The 21,171-nt window shown below is 62.0% G+C and overlaps 1 protein-coding gene across 4 annotated transcripts; it reads right to left on the reverse strand.

Annotated features, from left to right (window-relative positions):
- Positions 1-59: 59 nt before the first annotated feature.
- On the reverse strand, positions 60-20,148 carry THOP1 (thimet oligopeptidase 1). 4 transcript variants are annotated; one of them, XM_047706755.1, is made up of 14 exons: positions 19,989-20,148; positions 17,154-17,366; positions 14,559-14,707; positions 13,453-13,560; positions 10,308-10,410; positions 7,635-7,795; positions 6,776-6,911; positions 5,900-6,266; positions 5,337-5,538; positions 2,500-2,686; positions 2,217-2,345; positions 1,087-1,223; positions 438-612; positions 60-400 (listed from the first exon to the last, which is right to left on the reverse strand). In XM_047706755.1, exons 1-13 carry the CDS (start codon positions 20,002-20,004, stop codon positions 454-456), a joined length of 2,067 nt encoding a protein of 688 aa, XP_047562711.1. In that variant the 5' UTR covers positions 20,005-20,148; the 3' UTR covers positions 60-400; positions 438-453. The 4 variants fall into 4 exon arrangements, with proteins under 4 accessions (XP_047562711.1, XP_047562718.1, XP_047562700.1 ...); XM_047706762.1 differs by having other exon boundaries at positions 60-609; XM_047706744.1 differs by having other exon boundaries at positions 60-612.
- Between the last annotated feature and the right edge of the window lie 1,023 nt (positions 20,149-21,171).

Consider the following 21,171-nt stretch of genomic DNA (forward strand, 5'->3'; position numbering starts at 1 on the left):
CCCGTGCAACCACCAACATGGCAGAAGGGACAAGAGTCAGAGACCAGGCCAACAGTCTCTTTTCTCTTTCCTTTTTTTTTTTTTTTTTTTTAATGGCTGCATTTCAAAGAACCACCATCTTTCCACTCACAAAACTTCCCAAGAGAGGGATGGATTAGTGCAACGAACTGGCGGGTTTGACGGGACACAGAGCTTTCCAGGCATCTCGAGGATAAGAGCCCATCAGCCCAGGCCAGCCGCCAAGGCGGGGGGCCCTGTGGAGACCAGACAGGAGGAATGGACAGGGAGGACGAACACCCCATCTCCTCACCCTATCCCGACCCTCCACCTGGAGCTTCGGGCCACCCTGTGCCCCGCCCGGGAGCTAAGGCAACAGGGTGGCAGGAGCCGGGGGCGGGGCACTGAGCTCGGGGCCAGGGCCAGCAGTGCCGGGGGCTCAGCAGTGCCGGGGGCTCAGCAGGCCGGCGGCTCGCTGCTGTCCACCTGCAGCCCTTTGCTCAGGAGGAAGGCATCCTGCTTGGGGTCTCGGCCCAGGAAGAGCTTCAGCATGACGCCAGCGTCCTGGGAGCCGCCAGGCCGCAGGATGCAGCTTCTGTAGTCCATGCCGACCTGCTAGGGACATGGGTGGGGGCATCAGTCCTCAGGCGGCAGCCCTCGAGCACCCCTGCTCCCGCCACGAGTGGGCTCAGGGGTGCCTGTGTCAGTGTCAGAGAGAACATGCATGCGCAAGCACATGCGTGTGTCCACAACTGTGTGCACGCTATGCACACAAGCACGTGTGTGCGGGAACCCCATCCACTCCCAACTCCTCGAGGCCCTTCACGTCACAGACTGAAGCCCTGGCAGAGCCGAACTTCTGCGGTGACAGAACATAGGCCTGGAACGCCGGCTAAGCCCCCAGCCCCAGAAGGGTCCAGGGTGGTGAACCTTGGGGAGGAGGGAGGGCCCATCTCCAGCACCTCGCAAAGACCGGCAGGTGCCTCAGCCCCCCTCTCCCGGTCCCACACAGCCGGAAGCAGGGCCGAAAGGTCCCCTGCTCCCTCTGCAGACAGGCCCCCTCCCACAGCGTGGCCGGCCTGCCCTCACCTTGCCGTTGAGGACGCCCTCCTGCTTGAACCGCGTGTGGAACATGTCCATGGAGTACACCTCGCTCCACAGGTAGCCGTAGTACTGGGCGTCATAGCCGCCTGCCAGGTGGCCGAAGGTTGCAGGCATGTTGGTCCCTGGGACAGACATGGTATGGCTCTCACCGCGGCCCATCTATCCCCCAGCCCCCTCAGGGCCCCTTGCCAGGAGAAGGGGGCCTCAAACCAGCCCCGTCAGAGATGACCCACACACACCCAGGAGGAGATGAACTGCCCCAACATTTGTAGAAAGCAGGAGCTTCCTAGAAACACACCTTTGCCCGTTCTCTGCTGACACTTAAGAATTCGCAGAGAAGACAGGGGCGCCTGGGTGGCTCCATGGGTTAAGCCTCTGCCTTCGGCTCAGGTCATGATCTCAGGGCCCTGGGATCGAGTCCCACATCGGGCTCTCTGCTCAGCGGGGAGCCTGCTTCCCCCACCCCCCTCTCTCTGCCTGCCTCTCTGCCTGCTTGTGATCTCTGTCAAATAAATAAATAAAATCTTAAAAAAAAAATAAAATAAAATATATTTAAAAAAAAAAAAAAATTCGCACAGAAGATAAACCGAGACATGCCCGTGCAGCAGCGAGTACACACTGCTGAGCTTTTTAAAGAACTGTTAAAGTGCTCGTAGAATAAAACAGCGCCGCATCACCCACACTGAAATCCCAATTACTCTCACACGTGCTAATCCAAGCGCATACGGTGATGCACCAGGACAGACACCACAGCCTGACCTACTCTCTCCGACTGGGGCAATGAAACCCCCAGTCTTTGCAGCACTCCCAGGCCTGTTCCAGAGCACGGCGTGGGAGGCACAGGGTGCTGGAGCTCAGCCGCTGGCAGGGAGGGAAGCAGAACCCAGCCCGAGCGCCGGGACGGACGGCGAGGGAGGACGGAGTGCTCACACCCACCAGCAGCCCGCCACACACTGGCAGGCCCAGGAAAACAGAGCGAGGGGGCAGAGGCCGTCTGCTTCCTCCCAGGCCTCAGCTGTCATCTATAAACGGGCCTGACTAGATCCTTCTGACTCCAGGAATGGCCACGACCCTGACCCCCTCCAGAACAGCGGGCCCACCGCGCGGGCAGCTACCTGGCGTGGCTGGGACCCCGAGGACCTCCCGGCAGAGGCGGGCGTACTCCTCCGCGGGGTCTGCGGCTGTCTGGGTGTGCAGGGCCTGGTCCACCTTGGCCAGGACGATCTGGCGCAGGTTGAAGAGACCTGACGGGCGGAAGGAGACAGGGAGGTTGGCCCTGAGCTCCCACAAGAGCAGCGGAGAACCCCGTGAAGGCAGGCACCAGGCTCCCCGCCTCCCCAGCCTCGGTGCCAAGGCCTCCTGGACGCCCCCAGGCCGAAGGGCGGCTCCCGCAGGCACCTGTGTTGGCCTGTCGGGACTTGATGAGCTTCTCCAGCAGCTCCTGGGGGATGGCGCTGCCCGTCTTGTAGTGCTGGGACATCCTGAGCAGCGGCTCCTTCTCCCACACCCAGTTCTCCAGCATCTGCGAAGGGGCCTCCACGAAATCCCGCTCCACATGCGTCCCGCTGAACATGGCAAACTCCGCCTGTGGGGGTGGGCAGAGCTGCAGGGAGGGCTGGACCCTGCCAGGCCAGCTCCTAGCCACTGGCCTTGCCCGGGCACACAGCACTCTCCGGACAGGCACAGCTGGGCCAGCAGACAGCAGGCTGCCCGAGGCCCCGACGCCTGGGGATGGGAGAGGCTCCCCAGGGGATAACAGCCATCCCGGCCCAGGACACACGGGGACGGGGAGCACAGCCACCCCTGGCTGGCCACCTATGTTCCCTTCGTCCAGCCACAAAGCCAACGTTCTCAAAAAGCCCTAGACCCTCCCGAAAAAAGTCCTAAACCCCAAAAGGCACGGGCCTGCAGGTGATGGATCTGTATGGTAGTGTCGGAGGCACGGTGTGCTGACTCTGCTTTCACGTAGGAAATTTCCCTCAAGTCCTCCTAGAATCCGCTCTGGCGGCCACTAGGCCAAGGGAGCAGCCCGAACTTGGGCCAAGTCCCTTCAGGGCCCAGAGGGAGGCAGGGGAACTGGGAGAGCGGACGCGTTGGGCCTTAACCCTCACAGACCCTATTTGTGACTCTTCCTAGTTGCTACAATTTCTATCCCCAAAACCAACACCTGCGGCCCTTCGTGGTCTTTTAACCCTCTGCCGCTGGGCTTCAGCTCTGGCTCTAACTGGGTCTTTCCGTGCTCTGCTGACAGCTTCCCCCCCATTTCTGTGTTTTTTCAGTAGGCGATTGGGCTGTTTAAATGGATCCCAACAGGGCCGCCTGGGGGGCTCCAACAGTGAAGCATCTGCCTTTGGCGCAGGTCATGATCTCAGAGTCCTGGGATGGAGCCCCGCGTCGGTAGAGAGCCTGCTTCTCCCCGCTCTGTCCCCACTCATGTGTGCGCTCCCTGTCTCTCAAGTAAACAAGATCTTCAGAAATAAATTAAAAAAAGAACGGACCCCCGCTGCCACGCTGATGTGCCATCCGGCTTTCCCGAGAACAAGACGGCCGTGACGTGCAGACACAGCAGTCGGACGCATGAGCTACGGCGCGGAGGGCTGGGAATTCAGTGCGATGAGCCAGCAGTACGTATCAGACACACGACACGGGGACCTAACCCTGTGCTCCCGCAGGAGCCCTGCTTCAGGATCCGCAAACTCTGTGCTCGCAGCCACTTCACAGAACTGTGAATACTGGGGCACCTGGGTGGCTCACTGGGTTAAGCCACTGCCTTCAGCTCGGGTCATGATCTTGGGGTCCTGGGATCGAGCCCTGCATCGGGCTCTCTGCTCCGTGGGGAGCCTGCTTCCCCCTTTCTCTCTGCCTGTCTCTCTGCCTGCTTGTGATCTCTCTGTCAAATAAATAAAGTCTTTTTTAAAAATAAAAATAAATAAATAAATAAAAGAGCTGCAAATACTGAGACTGTGTATCTGGAAAGGCCTGAAGGAAACGAGGGAGCCATGGGAGTCACGGCAGAAGGGGGAAAAGCCCGTGAGCCTCCAGTGCCGGGCAGGGAGAACCGAGGGGAGCACGAACGGGAGCCGGCAGCCGGGGCACACGGCCTGCAGGGCTGCACGGCCACGGTCCCGCCCTGAGGAGCCACTGGCCACCGAGCACCAACCCTCACCCCGCAGACTACAGCCGGCGCGGCAGACGAGGGACGAAGGGGAAGAGCTGAAGCCACAACTTCCCGAAAATCAGGAGACCGTGACCCTTCAACAAGACACACAGAGTGCATCCGTGCAGGAAGCAGGAGGTGCACTGCACACGAAGGTCAAAACCCTCTGCTCAGGGGCGCCTGGGTGGCTCGGTGGGTTAAGCCGCTGCCTTCGGCTCAGGTCATGATCTCAGGGTCCTGGGATCGAGACCCGCATCGGGCTCTCTGCTCAGCGGGGAGCCTGCTTCCTCCTCTCTCTCTGCCTGCCTCTCTGCCTGCTTGTGATCTCTCTCTGTCAAATAAATAAATAAAATCTTTAAAAAAAAAAAAAAAAACCCTCTGCTCAAAACGCGCTTCTCAGCACATCCCCCGTGTGGGTCCAGGCCTCGGCCCCCGGCAGGAGCGAGGCCCCCACATGCAGCCCCACAGATGGACCCTGAGGCCACGACGTGCAGGGAGGGAACCAGACACAGGAGGCCACACGGGGTAGGAGTCCACGCATGCGACACCCCAGGCCAGGCACCTCCACGGACAGGAAGGGGGCTCGTGGGGGCCGAGGGGGCGTGGGGACAACTAAGAGATTTGAGGCTCTTTCCAGTCACGGAGACACTCCACAACGCTGGGACAGCAGTGACGACTGCGTAACTGGGTGAACTAATCATCGCTGAAACATCCAACTTAAAAGGCGCTCCCTGGCGCGGCCCTAACCCGACGGCCAGCATCCTCATGAGAGGAGAGGGGACACAGACACACCCAGGGACGACCGCGTGAGGACGTGAGGAGACCGCGGCTGCACGCTGAGAACGGCCTTGGAAGGACCTGGTACAGCCGATGCCCTGACCGCAGACCCCCCCACCCCCAGCCCCCCGGGGACGCACTTCCATCCGCCAGCCAGCCGTCCGCAGGGCTCGGCGATGGCAGCTGGCACAAGACGGCACCACTGTGGCCGTGGTGACCCGGGCAGTGTGCTCCGTGCAGCATGGAGGCCGCCTCCAGACGCAGCCGCCAGCACCGCCCGCCCCCACACGCCAGCGCCCACCTGAGAGCAGAGCTGGTGCATCACGTGCCCGAACTCGTGGAAGTAGGTCTCCACCTCGTCGTGCTGCAGCAGCGAGGGCGCATCCGGGGTGGGCTTGGTGAAGTTGGCCACCATGGCCGCGATGGCGATCTGGCGGGTCCCGTCGTGCCGCAGGCAGCCTGGCTGCAAGCCAAAGCAGGCCGCGTGCCCGTACTTGCCCTCCCTGGGGACGGGCACAGGGTTGGGCCCGGCCGGGGTCCACTCCACGCGCTGCCCGGCCCAGAGGGCTCCCGATCCCAAGAGAGTCCCGGACTCCGCCAGCCCGATTCCCCTTCGACCATCAGGCAGCCAAGGCGGCTGGACACATGGAGTGGCTCAAACCTGCTTCTCGGGAGCAAGTGCCCGGGAGCCAGGGGCCTGCCCCACACTCATCTGACCCCCTCGGCCGGAACCTCCCAGGCACCGTCCTCCCCAGAGAGCAGAGCACTCCCACCCCTCGGCTGACTGGCGCTGTGGCAGCCTCACAACCCGTTTCACAGACAGGGACGCGAGGCTCAGAAGCCCGCCGCCCAGCTCGCACGCACCTTGGGTAGAGATCGAGGTAGAACTTGCCGATGAGCCTCCCGGAGGCCGAGTCCCGCACGGAGTACAGCTTCACGTCTTCGTGCCACACTGCGGCACTCTCCTCCGGGTGGAAGGTGAGGCCCAGCAGCTCCTGGTAGATGCCGAGCAAGCCCTCGGTGACCACGTGCATGGGGAAGTACTCCTTGAGCAGGTTCTGGTCCACACTGTAGCGCGTCTCCTCCACCTGGTTCATGTAGTAGCGCATGTCCCAGGCGTTGATGCGCCCGTCGAACTCCAGGCCCCGCCTCTCGCACTCGGCCTTCTTCAGCTCCAGGATCACGGCCCGCTCCTGCTCCCCAAGGGGCTTCAGCTTCTGGGCCAGCTCATCTGGGGAGGGCAGAAGGGAAGGCTAGGCCACCTCCCCCCAGCGGCTCCCCCACCAGCCCCCGTCCGCGGCACGATGGCCTCACAGCCTCGGGCCCCAGCACCCCGCCTGGAAGGCCTGGCTGCTGGAACGACCCAGACCAACATCAACATCACCCCGCAGCAGCTGGGGATGGGGGTGGGTGCGGGGAGAGGGTGGGAGATGCCGGGGCACGAGACATCTCAGCTCAGTCCCCTACCCCGGGCAGGAAAGGACGGCAACACTGGGGACACCTGCCCAGAGCTCACACCGGGAGGCAGAAGAGCGGGGTCAGATGCAAGCTCACCCCAGAACCCTACACTCAGCCATCCGGTTAGAGCCCCTGGAGGCTTAACCGGGGTCAGGGAGGTGTCAGGACCCCCCCACCATAGGGTGGACACAATGGGGCTCTAAGCCTCATCACACGCAGCCAAGAACACCCCGAGCTGCACTCCAGGAGCGCGGTGCGGGAGGCTGGGGGCGGCAGGGTTACCTAGGAAAGTGGCCACCGCCCAGCTACTCTTGGCCATGTTCATCTCCAGGACGTAGTCGGCGTGCGTGCTGAACCCCAGCAGGCTGGACTTCTGGGCCCGGAGGGTCACCAGCTCTCTGAGGATGGCACAGTTCTCCTGGAAGCGACCAACGACTGGTCTGTGGGCGCCCGGCCCACCCCCTCCCACTCGAGTCCCAGGGCCAGCAAGGCTCTGGAACGCCACACCCAGCTGGCTGCGGCTCACTTCCCTCCCCCTTCCCATGGCCTAAGTGGCTGGGACTGCCCTGGGTCTGCCCGTAACACACACGTCTCCGTAAGCCCTCGGGTCCCTTTTGGAACCAGAAAGGGTGTAACTGGGAGAGGTTCGAGGGCCGTGAGTGGAGAGCGACGTGGGCCATGTGAGCCTCGGGGGCACCGTGCCCGGGGCACTCACCCCTGTCTGCGGGAGACACTGAGCAGAAGTGAGGCCACACCACGGCGTGGACACACACAAGCGTCTGTGTGTGAACGGAGGTCTGTGCGCTGAAGACGAGTCCCCGGCCGCCATTCGAGGGCCCAGGCCGCCACACAAGTCACAGAAAAGGGGAGGGCGTGTCTCCAGAGCCCACCCAAGTCCGGCAACGCCACTGGGGGGGGCAGGTGACCAAAGCTATGGCATGGGAGCAGTGGACGGTCACACAGACACGGGACTGGGTTGGGGAAGGGATCAGACCCCGAGCTGTGGCCTGGGCCCAGAGCCAGACCTGACACAGACATCTCGGAGGGGCAGGCTGAGCTCGCCTGGGGCTTGCCCACCCCCGAGCCCGGCGGGCGGCGCGCGGACGGGACTGCCCGTGACCTCCAGGTGCCGCCTTCCCACCTGCTTGCAGCGACAGTTGAAGGCCTCCTCCACCTTCCTCCTGGTCTCGGGCACATGGCACTTCTTCAGGAGAGGAAAATAATGTGGGTACTTGAGGGTGACTTTCAACTTGTCATCCCCAATCTTCTCCAGAGAGTTCAAAAAGTCCTCCGGCAGGCCTCCTGCGGAACAGGAAACCAGCGCTGCCACGGGCCTGGGCGGTTGGGGCGGGGTGGTGGGCTTCCCCCCACGCGAGGGGTTAGGGCTGGGAGCTGGCAGGGAACAGGACGCCAGGCCCGGCCTCCCCAACCTGCCCTGGGCCCCTCCGGGAAGACGGAGAGCTGCGGCCCTTCCCACCAGGGCTCCCAGGGAGGAAAAGCTCCCTGTGGCTCAAGCCCTGACATGGGGCTTCCAGGAACTGCAGTCCCTCACCTCACCCCTCCTCCAACAGCACCACTGGGAGAAGACATGTGCTGCCCTCGGCCTCGGGATGGCCGCACTTCTGCCACGGCCCCCACCTGGCGCCCAGCCCCTGAACCATCCCCCAGAGGCAGATCGGAGCGCATCACTGCAGACGGAAAGCCTCCAGGGGCCACCGGCTCCCAACTGGCCTACAGCTCCTTCCAAGGGCAGCTCGCCCAGGGCCCCCACCTCAGTCCAGCGGGGAAGGGATGCCGTGCGGCAGGGTGGGCAGTGCCCGGCAGAGCCTCCAGGCCCGCTGCACATGAGCGTGTGTGTGTGTGTGTGTGTGCGCGCGTGTGCACATGCATGTGTGCGTGTGCACCAGACACCCATTTCCTGACTCTGTGACGGGGCCTGAGAACAAGCCCGCAGTGGCCCCGGCACGCCGGGCACCCACACCACCGTTTCTCAAGAGCAGACGGGCCTGGAACCCAAGTCCCAGAGAGGCGCTCGCGGAGTAACAGGGATGCTTCATGCTGCAGAGGCCCGAGGTAGAAGTGGGACGAGCTGAGCACCCAAACAGGGACAGCAGCAGCCCACAGCCCCCAGGGTAACGGCCTCCATCCACACCGATGCCACAGATAAACCCACTCCTGGTGGGGGGAGGCGGTTCTGACCTGAGAGACCCGCACACGAACACATGAGGAACGACAGGGTCAGAAAAGCGGTGGCGGGAGCCTCACCCAGCGGGGACAGTGAGGAACCATAGCCCAGGACCCCCGGGGAGCCACTGGTGGGGGAGCAGCCGCACCTCCAGGGAGGCCCCAGGCAGAGAAGCCCCCTCCCCAAGCACCTGAGCCTCAGGGTGGGGGGAGGGGGGGAGAGAGAGACCCACTGTCCGAGGCTGTAAGCAGACACCACCTCTCCCTCCGGCAAGCAGAGGAAAATCCACCCGCGCCACACACTTGCAGAGCACGACCCGCGGGCGGGCCGGCCAGGCCACCCTGGCTGCGGCCACAGCCCCGCCCTCCGAGGCCAGGGCGGCCGGCTGCACCCACGCGAGGCCAGGCTGAGACGGCGAGGCCCCTTGGGCCAGACAAATAGGCGGAAGAGCCGGCCCACGCGAGGAGGTGGGCAAGCAAACTCTGCCGAGCTCGAGACCCGGGACCCTCCTCTGGCCAGGACACCTGACCACCTGTCCTTACACGGGAGCCACGTGGGGAGACTTGCCGCCCAAGGCCCAGGCAGGGAAGGGAATGAACCAGAACAAAGGACAGCAGAGCGCACGCCCCGCTCAGGAACACCCGCCACTGTAGGTGGGCCCCTCGGCAAGCAAGCTGCCCTCAGGGGCCTCCGGGGGCGGGGGGCCTGGCAGCGAGTCCCGGCACGGCCACCAGCCAGGTAGCCGCAAGGTCACGGCCACAATGCCCCAGCACCTGACATGGGACTGGCAGGGCTCACAGGCAGCAGCGCAACTGCTGCCCTGAGCTTCTCGGAAGTGTCCACATCAGGGGAGGTGACGCTTCCGTGAATGGCCGAGGGGCGGATCGTCAGGACAGGAGCCCAAAGAATCGGCATGACTCCATGTGACGGGGGCTCTGGGAGCGGACCCGACAAGGGAGAGGAGCACAGACAGTGTCCTCGACGGCGCAGCAGGGGCCGTGGGCCGTGTTCCCTCTGACACGGCTGCTCCGCGCCCGGCCCCCTCCCGGCGCGAGGTGTGCCCCTGGGGAAGGCCCCCAGGCCCACAGAGGACTCTCCTGCCGCGGGAAGAACACACACATGGCACCGTCCTCGCGAGGGACAGAAAGCGCCCCATCAGTGGGGCGAGGAGAGCCGAGGACACGGAGCTTCCCACAGTATGAAGTTTTTCCCAACAAAACAGTTGGGCCAAGCGAAGAAAAGAGTAAAAATCGGAAGAGACATCTCAGCCCCAATCTTCCGGAATTCCCGCCTACAGCCGGGTTCGGGAACAACGATCACCCGAACTCAGTCCATCCAATCCTCTCACAAGACTGAAACAGGACCAGCAGCAGGCAGGGGAGCGGGTCCCAAAGGGGAAACCGGCCCGCTCAGCCGCCTAACCCAGCACCCCCAGCACTGCTCAAGGAAGGGTCCAGAAACGCAGATTCCAAAGCACTGACTGCTCCAAGGGAAGAAACCCCCTGGCCCAGGGCAGTGGGACACAGATGTCCCCGCACTGCGCAAGCCTGCAGGTGGTGGCCGCAGCCCGGGAGGGTCCTGAGACCTCGAGTCAGCCCCCCGCACCCCCCCCCGCGCCCCCACCAGTACCCAGCTCCTCGCGCGTGAGTGGCAGGAAGGTCGTGTCCTCGTTCAGGTTCTTGTTGAAGTCGATGCACAGAAGACTCAGCTTCTTCTTGATGCTCTTGATTTTCTGCGGGGAGGAGCACAGCTGTGAGCCGGGACTGCCGCGGGGGAGCCCCACCAGCAGAAGAGACAGGCGAGGCGGGAAGAGGAGATGGGGAAGACACAGACGTCAGGTTCCAACACCAGTTGGCACGGTGCTGACAGCACAGACAGTGGCCTCCACACTGAATGGCCCTGGCGACCCCGGGGACCTCAGGCTAGCGTCCCCATCTGTGACGCATCCCCCACCAAGAGCGCTCTGGACCTTGCCGCCTTCCAGTCCACAGCCGAGGCTTTTGGGCATCCTGACAGAGCAGCAAGGCTAGGCCTCAACGTGGGAACTACTGATGGGGCCCCCAGGTCAGCCCGCCGTCCCCTCCAGGGGGGCCTAGAGCAGAGCCCACCCCTCGGCATGACAACAGCTGCTCTGTGCCAGCAGAGGACAGGCGGGGGCAGGTTTGCAGGGAACATGGGGCTCCTCGGGCAAGACCCTGGCCGGAATCAGCCCACACAGGCAGACTGGGCCTTGCTGGCCACAATCCTGCGCCGGGCACTGCCGCTCACTGCCCGGCCCCCTGCCGCGGCAGCCGTGCCAGTTATGGCTCTGAGACGCGGCAGGGAGACAGCATGTGCCCTCCGGAGTCCCCACCCGGTTGGCTGCCCCGGCTCCACGCCGGGCTCCCTGCGTCCCATTCGGCACGGGGGCTCTCAAGTCACCGTCCGTGCAGCCCACCGCCCGCCTGTGCACACACGCCAGATTTTCAACAACCCTGAAAAGGCCGGAGCTGTAGGAACCGTGGGGCCCCCGGCCGGCTCAGTCAGGGCAGCAGCTGACTCTGGGTCGGGGTCGCGAGTTCAAGCCCTGAGTTAGGTGCGGCGTCTGCTTTATAAAAACGAAAACGACAGCTATGCTTCCGCCGCTCTGGTGGCCTGTGGCACCTGCAGCCACTGGAGTGGGTGCAGCGTCGGGCTCTGGGACCGACTCCTGCCGTGGAATCGGACTCAAGTCCCACTGGCCCTGGTTTTTGTGTTTTTGCTTTTTTTTTTTTTTTCAAAGATTTTATTTATTTATTTGACAGACAGAAATCACAAGTAGGCAGAGAGGCAGGCAGAGAGAGAGAGGGAGAAGCAGGCTTCCCGCTGAGCAGAGAGCCCGATGCGGGGCTTGATCCCAGGACCCTGGGATCATGACCTGAGCCGAAGGCAGAGGCTTTTAACCCACTGAGCCACCCAGGCGCCCCTGTGTTTTTGCTTTTAAGGTTCTTAATTTTTACGGGGGCGCCTGGGTGGCTCAGGTGTCTGACTCCTGGTTTCGATGCAGGTCGTGATCTCAAGGTCTGGGGATGGAGGCCCACATCACACTCCCCACTCAGCAGGGGGTCTGCTTGAGATTCTCTCTCCCTGCACGGCCCTGCCTTACGCGCAGGCAAACTCTCTGCCCCAACAATATACAGTAATTTAAAAAAAAAAAACAAAAACCTGTGTTAAAAAGATTTCCATTTTTATATAATCTCTACACCCAACGTGGGGCTTGATCCCACGACCCCAAGACCAGGAGTCGCACACCGCACCACACACGTCAGCAGGAGCCCCTCACTGCCATTGGTTTTAACATCACACGCGCCTCATCTCTGAGTCCTGGTTTCTGCAACAAGGCAGATGTGCCGGCCTAATCAGAAAACCGTCCTTCTAGGTGACAAGGGGGACGGTCACAGAGCTCTGGGTGCAGACCTAGTGTCGGCATTAACTGAGTCTTCCATTTTCTGCGTCCTGTGCTTTCCCACCCGGGGGGCTCACTGACCCTGGAGAACTGTCCTCTCCGAGGGGTGGCCACCCGAAGAGCACCTCGTGTGTGCAAACCAGCCAGCCCAGAGCCCGCGGCCCGGCCGTCTCCCTCATGCGCTGCCCGGCGCCTGGAGAAAACGGGGAGGGGGTGGGGCATACGACGATCCTCCGTGATTAACCGCCGGACAGGTGGGAGGCACGGCCCTGCTCGCCCACTAATGTAGGCCAGCGTGCAGGAGACGCCCTCTGTGAGGCCGGGCTTATGACAGGCAACGCTGTCACTCCTGGCACGCAGTTCCTGAAAGCCTTGGAATTTCTCCTGTGGTAACAAGACACTATAATAAACTGCCCAAGCGACAGGAGTGCGGACCACTGTGTTCCTTATCCCCAGCCCCCTCCGACCGCACTCAGGGCATGTTAACAAGACTACTCTGGAACGCCCCCGAGGACGGCCCCCGCGGACGGAGCGATGAGGCGCCTCCTGCCTGCGCTGGGCAGGGAGGTCCCCCGCTTGCAGGGTCCGGCAGTCACCGACGGGGTCATCAGTCACGCCCACGCAACAAGGCCCCCACAGAACTCCTGAAGGACAGGCTTCCGGCAGGGCTCACAGGGAGGGCAGAGCTCCATGCCTCTCCCCCAACCTTGCTGTGCCACATGAGACCCTTTACGTAAGTAAACAGTGAGCAAGCGTTTCCTGGGTCACGTGAGCTGCTCTAGCAAACGACGTGAACGCGGGGAAGACGCGGCGGGAACCGCTAAACCATACGGTGGTCGTTCAGAAGTAGAGAGAACAGCCTGGATTTGGGACCGCAGTGTCATGTCGGCGCCGTCTCGAGGGGCCAAGCCCTGAGGCTGTGGGACCTGACACGACCGCCAGGTAGAGGGTGTCCAACGCAGGCTGCCTGCGGGACACCCAGCTGCTGTCCCAGGGAGCCACTTGTGGTATCGGGGAAGCCACGCTGCCACGGCAGAGCTCAGAGAACAGGAGGCCCCGCCAGCGTGAGCTCCCCGTCGATGCCATGGTGCCCGAGTCACAGAGAGAAGCAGAGGAGCTGTGCCCCCTGCACTGTGCCCGCTCTCTGTGGCCGAAGGAGTGCCACGCTCTCGGGAAAGCCACACTGTGACCCAGGAGAACCCAGAGCAGGGTGGGTGCAAAGGCAGAGCTGCTCCACACAGACCCCCCTCCCAGAACTCAGGCAGCAGAAGTGGGCACACAGCCTGAGGCTGGGCCCCCGGACGCGGCTCGCTTCCAGGCCCCCGCCCACCCCCGCGGGCTGGCACTCACCTGCTGAGTCTCCTCGGGCAGGTGCAGCCCGTTCCTCCTGCCCAGCTTGATCAGTCGCTCCAGGTACCGCATGGCCTCTGGCCTCAGCGAGTCCTTCTGCACTTTCTCCTAGAGCAAGACAACCACAGTCCAGTGTGCGACGGGACGCGGACGTACTGCCAGGGGTCGGTGAGGGGGCAGGAGACCGGGGCGCTTGCGCGAACCTCCCCGCAGAACGCGAGATGGTGTGGCCGCTGGGGACAGCAGCTACGACCCCCACCCGACTGGGCAAGGGCTCTCCCGGGCATCCATCCCGGAGACACGAAGACTCATGTCCACACGAAACCTGCCCACGAGCTCCTGCTTCCTGGGAACAGCCCAAACCCACACCAGCCCGGAGCGCCTCCCACGGGTGACTGGTCGGATGTGAATGGGAGCAGAGGGTGACCTCCAGGCCGCCATCCTGGCTGTGATGGTGACCAGTTTTGCAAAGTATTATGCTGGGGAAACCAGGCCAAGCACAGGGAGGCTCCGAGTTCTCTCTCGACCGCACGTACATCTACGAAGGTCTCGACGTTACGACTCAACACAGAATCTTGCTCGCACGTCCACGGCCGCCCACCCGGGCCTGTGCCCGAGCCCGCCGGGGTGCTCTCCTGACCGAGGGGACACGGGCACTAAGGGAACGGATGGAGGAGCGCCTGTGCACCCCCACGGCTCACCCCGACACCAGCCCTCAGAGCAGCCGGCGGGGTCAGGACGATGGAAGCACGTGGTGTGTGCAGGAAAGGCTTACAACGTCGTAGGCGCTCTAGGCTCTACTGTTTGTGTTCCTCTGCCTTTGTCTGTGTCATTCTCTCATGTTTCTTTACTGCAGCAAAAAACGATACAAAACCTACCACCTCAGCCGTTCTTAAATGCACGGTTCAGTGGCCCGAAGTGCGTTTCCACTGTCACGCAGGGTACCCCACCTGCCACCCCCGGGGCTCCTCACTCTCCACCTCCCGAAGCCTGAGGAACACCACAATCAGGTCTGCAGAGGCTCCAACCCAGCAGTGCCCATCCGGATGCCAGTCCGCGCCCCGCTGTCTCCCCAGCACGTGCCGGGCGCCTCGCCACAGCCTCACCTGCAGCCAGACGACCCTCTGGTACACGTCACGCCTCATGCTCATCTCCACGTCGAACTCGGACAGCCTCTTGTCCGCCTCTGTGCTGGCCATCCGGATGTCCTTCGAGGGAGACACGTGCTGCGGGAAGTCCAGGATATTCCTCTGAACTGAAATGGGGAGAGAACAGGACGGGCGTGAAGACAGGCCCCGGCAGAAACCGGCCAGCACTGACCTCAGCCCCACCAAGCACGCGGCTCAGGCACGTCCGCCGATCTGTTCAGCTAAACGCCCTCCACACCAGGCCCCGGGCTGGGAGCCGAAGAGAAGAAAGGGGCAAGGGGCACGGTCATCCACGTCCTCAGGGATCTCAAAGTCCGACGGAAAGACCCAGCTCCCGAACTCCAAGGAAAGGGCCGTAACAGAGAAGTGTGACAGGATCCAGAAGAGCCACGGCCGCCGACAGCAACATTCTAAACTCACGAGCAACTTTCTGACAGAGCACGTCTGCATCTCGTTAAATAGAAGAAGCGGGGGCAGTCGTGAGAGCGTGAGCTTTAACCGTCACGCCTGAGCCAGCAACACACCGCTAGATGCCTACACACCATCACACGAAAATCACACGTGCTCACAGCAGGACCGGAATAACCCACATGGACGCGACCCAAATGTCCGCTGACAGGGGGGCGGACAAACGCAACGCGGGCCCCAAGCACGGGAGCGTCCCACGGCCACCAGCAGGAGCGAGGCGCCCCCTGCGCAGCCCTGGGGACGTACCCCGAGCCCACGACACTCAGGGAAGGAACCAGACACAGAAATCCACTCAGGGTGCGAGTCCACACGTGTGACATACTCAGACGAGGCTCTTCCACGGATGGGAAGGGATCTAATAGGGGCCGGAGGCTGGGGAGGGGGTAGATGACAGCTGATGGGGATCTTGCTTTGAGGTCATGGAATGTTCTAGAATTAGAACTTGGTGATGGCTGGACAACTCTGAATACAAAAACCCTTGAAATGTATGCTTTCAACAAATTCTATGACATATAAAATCAGATCCCAACTGAGCACTTGGTTTTTAAAGGCATACACTCTGCACTGAAAAGACCTGCGTTCAAATCACAGCTCAGTCGCTCCCGTGGCCCCAGGGCAGACCTGCTGCCCGTGGCCTGGGAGAGGACAGTGAAGAGGATAGAAACAGCACCTTTCCCTCTGGGATTTACAGGCTCACAAGCGCACATAACTGTACCCAGTGTGACAACAGAACGGTGTAGTGCGGGATCAAAGCAAGCAGCCAGCGTGAGCAGAGGGGGCACAGGAAGGGGCTCTGTGATCACAGAGGAGCCCAACATCGGCAAAGCAGCGGGTGCATGAAGCCGCGAGATGGGCGCGTGAGTGCACGCAAGCGGCCACACGGCCGGGCACACGCGAACTCCGGGAGCGGAGTCGCACCAAAAGCAACATCAAGGACTCTGGCCTTGGTCCAGAGGGCAGCGGGACACTGAGCAGCTGGCCGAGGGGAACGCCGTGATTCAATTCTAGCTCCCGTTACAATTCCTTGGGGGAGTGGGCGCCTGGGGGGCTCAGGCAGTGAAGCGTCTGCCTCCGGCTCAGGGGATGCTCCCGGGGTCCTGGGATCGAGTCCCCAGCAGGCTCCCTGCTCAGTAAGGAGTCTGCTTCTCCCTCTGCCCTCTTCCGTCACGCGCACATGCACAAGCGTACCCTCTCTCCCTCTCTCTCAAATAAATAAAAGCTTTAAAAATAAAATAAAATTCCTTGGGCTACTGCAGGGAGACAGAAAGAAAGGCTGTGGATGCGAAGCTGGTGTCCGGCAGGGGTGCGGCCAACAGGCAGGAATCAGCGTCGCGCATTTGCCGAGAGCCTCTCCGGAAAGGCGCGCCACCTGAAGGCGGCACGGAAACCCATGGCACCCAGCCAACGGCACGGGGAGGCTCCGGGAGAAGCCCCCAGCAGATATGCTCAAAGGTTCCCTGAAGAAGGACTTCTGCTAGAGACCCAGGGGCAAGGATTCCTCAGCTCAGCGTTCTCTGCTTTAAGACCGTCTCGGCCTTTTGTCCCCACACCGTCAAGCTTCATAGCGGGACCCGGGGAAGCAGCACCGCATTGATCTCACTGAGCGCCTCGGCTCTCACAAGGGGGCCAACACCCCAAGGAGGAGAGAATCTGGATCCAGTCTCGTGGTGATGAGAACACCTGCTGGCATCAGGTTTCCCAAAGCAGAGGGGGGAGAAGAAAAGCGAAGGGGGCCAAGTTGAGTCGCTAGGAGAGAAAGCCAGTATCTCCCCGGACACAGAAAGGAGCAAGGAGTGGCTCTGGTTTCGAGGCTGACATGGGAGCCGGCTCCTGGCACGAGCTGTCAGCCACGCTGTCCTGCTCTGGCCCCTCGGATGACGTAGCCCAGGACAGCCACGTACGCCAGGCTGTGCCCCCGGGCTGCCTCTCGCCCAGCAGATGCCTTTAGCGCCCCGCCCCCACCGTTAGCTCCTCCAGCCATCACCGCCCCCCTGGGGACGAGGAGGCCTCGCTCATGGCCAGGGTCCAGGAGCTCCAAGGCCTGAGGTGCTTCGGCCCCCCTGCCTGGATCCTGACCCGGATTACCTGTATAGGACACCTCCACGTCAGCCAGCGCCTTGAGGGTACTCTCGTAGGACACGTCTTCAAACTTCTGCGAGCCCACCTGGTCATACACACGCTTAGTTTGCTCGATGAGCTCCACGGTGAGCTCCCCTATTTGCTGGGCGCTCAGGTCCCATCTTAGGTAGTTCTCCACGGAGCACGGGGCCGCTGTGTCCAGGGCGCCTCCTGCACAGGCTGGACAGAGAAGACAGAGCCCCACACTGAACGTGTCTGCTTCAAGGGCGGAATTAGGATTCGACTAAGTAGGGGTTGGAGGGCAAGGGCTTTGTGGGGGCGCGCAGAGTGACCGATCCCTTAAAGCAGAAGCTCTTGCATCCCAGGAGACACAAACTCGGCTGTGATCTGAGGACGCTTGTGCTTGTTGCAACTGCAGAGCAATGCTATGCATCGAGCGGGGGTGGACGGGGATTCTGCTCAACACCCCCTCAGCTCCAGGACACCCCACGATGGCCCAGCCCCAGCGTCGGCAGGGCAGGGTGGATAGGGGGTAGACACCTTCCTCTGAGTTAACTCGTTTGATCACGGGGGGCTACCCCCGACATCCCCTGACTAACGTGACGTTTATACCATGTTACTTTCCTCAAACAAGGGAAATTACCGATTACTAAAACACCCCTGGCCCCAAGGGTTTTTGGACGAGAGACTGTGGTCTGTGAAAACAACGGTCCCTTAAACTGCTGTGCGGTGTTCAGGGTAAAGATGTTTTACTTTCACTCCCTCACAGATGCACAGTTCTGGGTCCTCTGTGGCCCCTGCCGTACAGATGGAGGTCCTGAGATTTGGAGAATTCAAGTCTCACACCGTGACCCCACATCAGCAAGTGGCAGAGGTGGGATTCATACCTGTGCAGTCTGACCTGGGCTTCAACCCTGTGAACCAGCGGAGCGTGTGCACCCCCACCTCTGCACGAATGCAGTTGTCAGAGCTTCCTGCCCCGTTTCCAGGGCCCCACCCGCTTCAACCCTTACTGGAAGTCTATACCAGGAGTTGGCAAAAGACGACCTGTTTTTGTACAGCTCACAGGGTTAAAATGCTGTTGCAGGAGACCGAGTGTGTGACCCGCCAAGCCTAAACTAGCGAGTCCTCTACCGCCCCTGGTCTACACCACGCAGACTCTACTGGGTCCTGCACGGCGGGTCTGGCCAGCTGCCCTGTGCCTAGACACACCCTCTTTCTTCAAGGAATCTCCCAGGCCTCCCCACAGGCTAACCCCTCTACCCTGAGCCCCAACCCATGGAATCTTCTGTACCATGTTCCTTTCTCAGATATCCCAATGGCATCCCTGTAGCACCTGGGAGTCTCACAGGACTACGGCTGCCCTGAATCACTTGAACTAAGGAACACAGGCTTGTGTGACCGACCCCCAGCAGAGTATGGAATGCAGAGCAAGCAGAAGCTGCTTCGGGAAACACCCACTTGAGCCCCGTTTCCCCTCTGGCACGGTAGGGAGTTGAGCAGGGCCCCAGTGGTCCTGAACCCCCTGCCTTTTTGTGAACGCCGAAGAGGGACGGGATCTCTGCAGGGCCCTGCCGGCTGGGACAGGCGCTTGGCATCTCTAGGGCAGGGTTTCTTAATGGCATTATCCACGTCTGTGGCTGGGTCACTGTCTGGGGTGGGGGTCCGCCCTGGGCACTGTAGGGTACTGAACAGCACCCCTGGTGCCCACCCACTCCATGTCAGGAGCACCCGCAGTCGTCCCCACACACTGCCCAGTGGGCCCTGGCGTGGCACAATCACGCGGGCTGAGGACCTCCAACATACACCAAGTGGGAAAAAGAAGGGTGCTTGAGCCAGGACAGGCCAGACATTCTGGCGAACGGACTGCCGCGAGCTCAGGGAGAAAGGACGTGGGTCTGTGTTACACGTGGTGGTAAACAAGGGCTCCAGAAGCGGACAAGACAGGAGACGCGGTAAGCGGAGAGCGGCCTGCAAAATCTCCGGGAGGAGCCGGGACCTGAAAGACTGGAGCAGACCGATTATCCGCGGTGTTTCCGCTGCCGCCTCCGCACCAGGTCCCAGGCTAACAACCTGCCCCAAACAAGACAGGCCAGATTCCCGCCCTCCTGAGGCCCGAGTAACCCTAATTACGATCCTCTTTAATGCAATCAGCACGACGGTCGGCTGGAGAAAGAACGTGGGGGGGGGGGGGGCGGTCAGCAAGAGAAAACTCAGGGGGCACCACACAGCGACCCGGGCCACTTTCTGAACACAGGACATCGTCGCTCCCGTAATGAAAACCCTTTCACGACGCCCCCCGGCCCCTAAAATAAAAGGGACTCCCAGGTGCGTTCTGCCTCCCCGCCTTTGCCCTCGCAGTTCCCGCCGCCCGCGGAGGTCCGCGCTCGGGTCACGGCAGCACCCTGCTTCTCTCCCCGGGGTCCGGGCTGACTCGGGCCGCCTCCTCCGAGAAGCCCCTCGGGGCCGCCCTCTCGGGAGAAGCGCCGTCAGCCCACACCCGACCCCCGCTGCTGGAACGCCCGGCTCCGGCTCCGAACGCCGCCTGGAACGCACGGTGTCCCCCGGAGTCCCCCGGCGTCCGCCCTCAGGGCCCGACGCGCGCTCGGCTGAAGCCGCGCACATGGAGCGGCCGAACGATGAAGCGCTGGAAAAGCGGGTTCATTCATTCGGCCCCCGAGGGGCCGGGGTCCCGGGGCCGCCGACCCATTCCCCCCACCCAGGCCCCCGCCCCTCGGGGGCCACCGAGCTCGGCTCCTAGGCCCGAGTCCCCGGGAGGCGCGAGGGTGCAGGGGACGCCCGGGGCCGCTGAGCGGGTCCGCTCCGAGGGGCAGCCGATACCTGCCGGGGGCTTCATGGCGGGCGGGTGTGCACCGGCGGCCCCTCCCTCCACCTGGTCCACTTCGCGCTGCCTCAGCTGCCGCCGCCAGCCGCCTCCGCCCGCTCCGGGTCCGCAGCAACCGGGACCGAGGCGCCCGCCGCCCGCGCGCCCGCTGAATGCTGGGAGGGCGCGTGCGCCGAAGGAGAGGGCGCATGCGCGCCCCAGCTCCACCCACATCCCGAGGCGGTGCTTTGGCAGGCTGATGCACTTTAAGCCTGCGCTGGATCCCTCCCTGGCCCTGATTGGTTCTGGCGGCGAGAGGGCGGAACCTTCGAGGGCCGTTTCCATGGAAACCACACACAGCTGGCGCCCCGAAGCCGGGGTGCTTGCGGTTCTTTCTGCCCAGACTTTTGTGCCAGGGCTTCTAGGTCCCGTATTCGTTTGTGCTCGCTCCCTTTCTACTGCTATAACTGTGTATTTGGCTAGTTGTGCAGATTTTCTCCCGCACCTGAGTTAGTGGCCAGATTCGGGCGCTTTTTGTAGATCATCCCAAAGATCATCCTGCCCAGCTTCTGGCTTGGAACGAATAGAGGCGGGACACATACATCAGCAGAATCCGGTGAATCCCCTAAATTAAAGGCAGTTTTTTAAAAAGTCGAGAAAGCTTCAGTAAATGAATCCAGGACTTCAAACAACAGGTGTTTTGAAACGGTGCAGTATCCTAACCTATAACTATTGTCGTCTATTAAAACAAAATTTTGAACTAAGGCGTCCTTCCTTCCAGGTAGGAAAATTTCCTAGAGCTAAAGTGGCCAAAAACCCCACTCCCCTATTTCTGCAAAAGAAATTAAAGGACTCCGGGCTTTTGGGGCGCCTGGATGGCTCAGTGGGTTAAAGCCTCTGCCTTCAGCTCAAGTCATGATCTCAGGGTCCTGGGATGGAGCCCCACATCAGGCTCCCTGCTCGGCAGGGAGCCTGCTTCCCCCACCCCCTCTGCCTGCCTCTCCGCCTACTTGTGATCTCTGTCAAATAAATAAATAAAATCTTTTTAAAAATATGCCTGCGTTTTAGATTTTATTTGTCAGAGAGAGGGAGAGCGAGAAAGCGAGCATAGGCAGGCAGAGGGAGAAGCAGCCTCCCTGCTGAGCAAGGAGCCAGATGTGGGACTTGATCCCAGGACGCTAGGATCATAACCTGAGCTGA

Source organism: Lutra lutra, chromosome 1, assembly GCF_902655055.1.
Source record: "Lutra lutra chromosome 1, mLutLut1.2, whole genome shotgun sequence".
Taxonomy (NCBI): Eukaryota; Metazoa; Chordata; class Mammalia; order Carnivora; family Mustelidae; genus Lutra; species Lutra lutra.